This window comes from Pteropus vampyrus, unplaced genomic scaffold (assembly GCF_000151845.1).
Source record: "Pteropus vampyrus isolate Shadow unplaced genomic scaffold, Pvam_2.0 Scaffold46, whole genome shotgun sequence".
NCBI lineage: Eukaryota > Metazoa > Chordata > Mammalia > Chiroptera > Pteropodidae > Pteropus > Pteropus vampyrus.
Genome location: NW_011888827.1, coordinates 1,887,727 through 1,892,883, shown reverse-complemented (window position 1 = coordinate 1,892,883; position 5,157 = coordinate 1,887,727). Strand labels below are relative to the sequence as shown.

Below are 5,157 nucleotides of genomic sequence, written 5' to 3'. Positions count from 1 at the left end.
CTCCCCTTTACTACTCAGGTCTCAGTCACCTCTTCAGGGAGCCCGCTCTGACTGCCAGACCCAAAGTAGGCCCCTGCCAGCGGCTCCTCGCCCGTTGCCTGTTACATTTCCTTCCTCGCATTTATCTTTTTCTGTCCACGTGGTTGGATGGTGCAGAATCCCTTGGTGTGAACGCGGTGCTCAGCACAGTCCCGGAGCATAAAGCAACGAATGGAAGGACAGATCCGCACACCAGCAAACCGACCAGGACCGAAACAGACCACCCAGGAGACCTTGCAAAGTATCGCAAGTGAAGAAAGCAACTCTGTGTCAGGTCGCCTGCTCCTTCCCGCTTTTCACAACTTAAATTTGTCCAACGGCCCACTTTTGACTCTGGACTGAAGCACTAGAGAGAAGCAGAGCTGCTCCCCAACCCTGGCTTTGCCAGCACGTGCCGGCGCATGACCGGGCCGCGTTAGCGGAGCCGAATTAAACCAGAGAATGACCTATCCGCTTACATGAGTTTTCCAAATAGCACCGTTATAAACTTCTCTTAAGAGATTGTTTTGATGAAAGGCTTATTAAAATGTCTAACGCATTCTTCACAGAACGTGCTGGCCACGATTTAAGTTTTGCTTGATGCTTTGGGGTCATTAGCATCACTAATCACGTCACCATTCCGGAGCACAGGGAGGCCCCCAATGCAGTGTGTGGGTTGGCCCCCCCCCGCTCGGCGGCTCCAGATCGTGGTGCTGTCGTCCATGTTTAGTATCATTCTTCTTTCTTTCCCTCCCAAGCTGTTAGTTATTGCTTCTTACCTTTCCCCGCCCGCACCCGCCGCTCCCCAACACGACGTCCACCAGCACTTCAAAACCACCGCGAACTGAGACGCCATACCTGTTAGGACTCTGTGTAAACCAAGAGTAAACAGGACCTGAATGAAGTCCTCCTCTGCATGAGATGCACGGATGTCGGCTCACCTCTGATGCTGCCGAGGACTTTCCCATTCTTCTAAGGTCTGGCTGTGCCCCAAAGTCCATGCTGCCCTACCAGCCTGCCTCCAGGGCCTGAGGCACTGCCCCTCCTCCAGGATGGGACAAGGCCACCTGAAGTTCCCCTGGCCAGGGCCACTGAAAGCTGCCTGCTCACCCAGCTCCGTGACAGAGCCAGCTGGGCTCAAAGACACCGAAGCCACTGGGCAGCTTTTTTAAAAGTTATGTGACATCTCGTGGTTCCAAACATGCTCCCCTCAGCTTCCAACTCCTTCGCAGGAAAACAGGGCTCTCGTGGGGGTCTTCGGGAAGCAGAGGACCACAGCCTGCGCTGAGTACACGTCCAGACGGTTTACCAGCAGGGCCTTGGAGAGGCAGAGTTTTCTGGGGCAAACGTAAGGCAGGGGCCCTTCTCAGGGATTTTGGAACTAGCTCAGATTCCAAACTCCTTGTTTTCATCCACTGAGGCCGCAGGAAGACAGTGCCTCTTTCTCCTTCTCAAATAAATGACTTTTAACAACAGGGTATAAAAGCACTTCCTTGACTTTAAATAGTTTAAACAGGCATCTGTGCCGTGTTTGTTATGGGTGTGTGTGCGTATGTGCATTTATAGAACAAAAAAGTTGGAAAGCCTAGAGAGCAAATGTTATTTAGGACTCGCCTCCAGGTGTGGAATTAGGGATCGTGTCTTTATATTCTGGTTTCCCAAGTTTCTGTCGTTGAGCATGTATGACTTTTAAGGTGAAGTAGATAAGAGTTATTTTTAAAATATTTTTCATGGGATGAAATACTGCCATTTGTGACAACGTGGATGGACCTTGAGATAATCGTGGTAAGCGAAAGAAGCCAGACAGAAAAAGTTGATACCACTTATACGTGGGGTATAAACCTAAAAGCCACAAATGAGCAGGACAAACAGAGACTCATGGACATGGACGATAGACTAGTGGTTACCAGAGGGTGGGGCGGGGGGAGGTAAACGGGGTAAAGGGGGTCAAATATGTGGTGACAGAAAGAAATCTAACCATGGAAGGTGAACGCACAGTGTAAATATATATATGCCTTACTGTTAAAGGGTACAGCTGAAACTTATTGGATTTCGTTAACAAATGTCACCACCAAATAAATAAATAAATAAATAAATTTAAATTAAAAATAAATTTTTTTCTTTGTTACTTTAAAAACAAATAAAAAATAAACTTAAAAATAAAAAATCTTCCTCTGTTTCTGTGTTTCGTCTTCTCTGCACCAGCTTGACCTCCCAGTGTGTGAATTTAGCGGGGTGTGCCCGGGACGCAAAGGTCCGCTCCATTTCGAGATGTATCACTGGCCTAACTGCAGGAGAGCTGAGTCCTTGGGAGCCCGAGGTGCCACCGCGGGGAATGCTACCCGCCTGTCTCATTCCTTGCTACCACCCTGGAGTCTGCCGTCCCAGGAAACGGGACTGCCCCTATTCACATGGCCCGTCCAACACCTCTGCTCCAGCTGGTCTCAGGGGGCTTTGAGGAGCCGTGAGAGGCTGCCGGTTAGCCCGGGAGAGCTGTGCAGGCTGTGAGTGTGACAGAGAGTGTGGTCTTTGTAGACAGGTGGGTGAGAGCGAATCACCCTCCAGTACTTCCTAGTACCTGTGTAACTTTATGCAAACAAACCGCTTAGTATTTCTGAACCTCGCTTTTCTCATCATCATCAAAACAGGAATTATACTCTCTGGAGATGAAATGAGATCCTCCACACCAAGCGGGCATCGGGCACAGAGGGTACCCTGATAGTAGATACTGTCATTACTGAAAACACCTAGAACATGAGGGCTTCAGTACAGGTTCTCAACTCTGGCTATCTTTAAAGCACTATAGGAACTTTTAAAAGATGCCGAGGTCCAGGTGGGACAGACATCCCCAGGTGCCTATAACCACAAGAACTGCCTTTTGACCACACATTCCACTTCCTTTCCTCCTGCAAATACATGTCCATAACTTCCTTCCCTCTGGCTCAAAGTCACCACCCCCAGGAGGCTCTCAGCAAGTCACCCATGCTAATCAGAGTTTCTTCAACACCCGCATTTGATTCATAATTCATGTGGAATTGGCACTTCCACTGTCAATTGAAAAACACTCTTAAACTACTTCTCATGTCTGTATTTTCTACCTGTATATTTGTTTTCTATTTGATGCTGAGCAAAGATAAGCCCTCCTCCTAGATGCTGGGACATGCTCTGCACTCTGTGCCCACTCCAGGTGATCAAAGAAAAAGCCAGCCTATCTAGAGGACCAGGGGTTCTCTGAGTGAATTCCCAGGACCGTCAGCATCCACTTCACCTGGGACCTTGTTGGGAAGGCAAAGTCCCAGCTCGCCTAGGAACCATCAAATCTGACCTCTAACTCAGAGGGTCGAGCCCAGCATCTGCTTCCACGAGCCCTGCAGGTGGACTCGCTCTTGGCCGAGGGCTGCTGAATGAAACGGAAAGCTAGTCTTCACCCCTGTGCCAAGGAAGGCCTTCACTTCCGCAGCAAGGACAGGGCCCGCAGAAGTTCAAAATCTGTCTGCGTTCCACTGTCGACAAGTGCGTGTACTGCATTTCGGAAGAACAGAGCGCACTGTGGATGGTCCTGTCTGCAAACTGGTCCCTCAGAGAGCCTCGGGAGCGCACTTTCATCCCTCTGCCTATCACCACTGCCGTTCCTCCCCATGGAACACCGAAGTTTGCCCCTCATAGGTCTATTTTTAAACCTAACTTTTCCTCTTTAAGTGGAATATGTATGCTCCAGATGTTGGCCTTTTCATGATGACTCAGGGGCCTCATTATGAACTAGCTTACAGGAATGGGCCACCAGGGGCAGGTGGCTACGCTTGGATATCTGCACAAAAAGCCACCCCGGGTTCCCTGCCACTTTCAGTCCTTGTGCTTGCTTTCTAGAATTTTCTGTGCACTCCTATCTTTAGCAGTTAGCACATGTTGCTTGCTCAGTGTGGGTGCCTCAGATAGACCCAGCCTCTCCTCTAATCTGGGTTGAGAAGACAGATAACCCTGCCGGTTCAAACGGTGTGTAGGCCAAGAGTTAAGAGGCCCGCGGGAGCCTCCTGGGGGTCGAATCCAGTCCTCTATCTTTCGCCAGCCGCGGCTCCTCCATGCGCCTCTGCCTGCCCAGCTGGATGGGACGGTTTCCGGGGCGTCTAAAATGTAGTGTATGACTGAATTCTTCCAGGCCGGGGATAAATGCTGGTTTCAAATCAAAGTGCGGGTAAGGAAGTCAGGTTACCTGGTCTTGGAGTTTCTGGAACATCAGTGGGTGCGGTTCCTCCAGCATCTTCTCATTGAGCCGGGACTGCCCCTCGACGTTGACCTGGGATGAGGCCTTGCTGGACAGAAAGGTCATGTAGATCTCCTTTGCCTTTTCCTGCATCTGGGGGAGACACGGGTGGGGGGGCAGCGCTGTTTGTCATCTGTGAGCTCAGCCCTTCCCGGCCTGAACCCAGCTCTCTGCTCTGTCCAGGCCGAGGGGCCCTGGCTGCTGGGACTCATGGCTGGCCCAGCCCCCACTCCGCCTTTCCCACGTGTCTGTAGCCACATTTCCTATCACAAAATGGCTAAGCTTCCCAATCAGAAATGATGACAGAAAGAATCCTGGCCCAGAATGAGTGACGTTCTGTACTTTAGGGACCATCCTGCGAAGTCTCCAAATTTAAGACTCATGGGAATATTAGGAACACGCCATAAAAAGGAATGAAGTCCTGATACATACTCTAACATGGATGAACCTTGACGATATTATGCTAACTGAAAGAAAGGCCACATATTACATGATACGTGAAATATCCAGAATAAGCAAATGCATACAGACAGAAAATGAGTGGTTGCCCAGGGCTGGGGAGGGGAGGAAGGGGAGTAACTGCTTAAAGGGTAAGGGGTTTCTGTGTGAGGTGATTAGAAATGCCGGAACTAGATAGTGGTGATGGCTATATGACACTATTAATCTATTTAAGGCCACTGAACTGTACTCTTTTAAAGGTTTAATGGTAAAAGTGAGAACCCTAAAATATGGTTAAAATGGTAAAATTCCTTATCTGTATTTCACCACAAGAAAAACAAAATCGAGTTAAACTACACGTAATATCCCAACCAGTTACCAAGCACCTGTGCTCCAGACACATTCGAGCGAGATGTTTTACGGCCATGGCCCCATTTCCT

At 49.4% G+C, this 5,157-nt stretch overlaps 1 protein-coding gene across 3 annotated transcripts in view; it reads right to left on the bottom strand.

Annotated features, from left to right (window-relative positions):
• The window catches only part of RGS10 (regulator of G protein signaling 10), a 25,864-nt gene that overhangs the window by 9,029 nt on the left and 11,678 nt on the right, over positions 1-5,157 (bottom strand). Inside the window, exons 3-4 of one of the 3 annotated variants that reach the window (XM_023530094.1) lie at positions 4,229-4,372; positions 81-191 (exon numbers count right to left, since the gene is read on the bottom strand). The exons of 1 other annotated variant lie outside the window; for it this stretch is intronic. In XM_023530094.1, coding sequence (XP_023385862.1) covers positions 102-191; positions 4,229-4,372 — 234 coding nt within the window. In that variant the 3' untranslated portion in view covers positions 81-101. Of the gene's footprint in view, positions 1-80; positions 192-4,228; positions 4,373-5,157 lie in introns of those variants that run through there. One more of the 3 variants, XM_011359230.2, reaches the window with a different exon arrangement.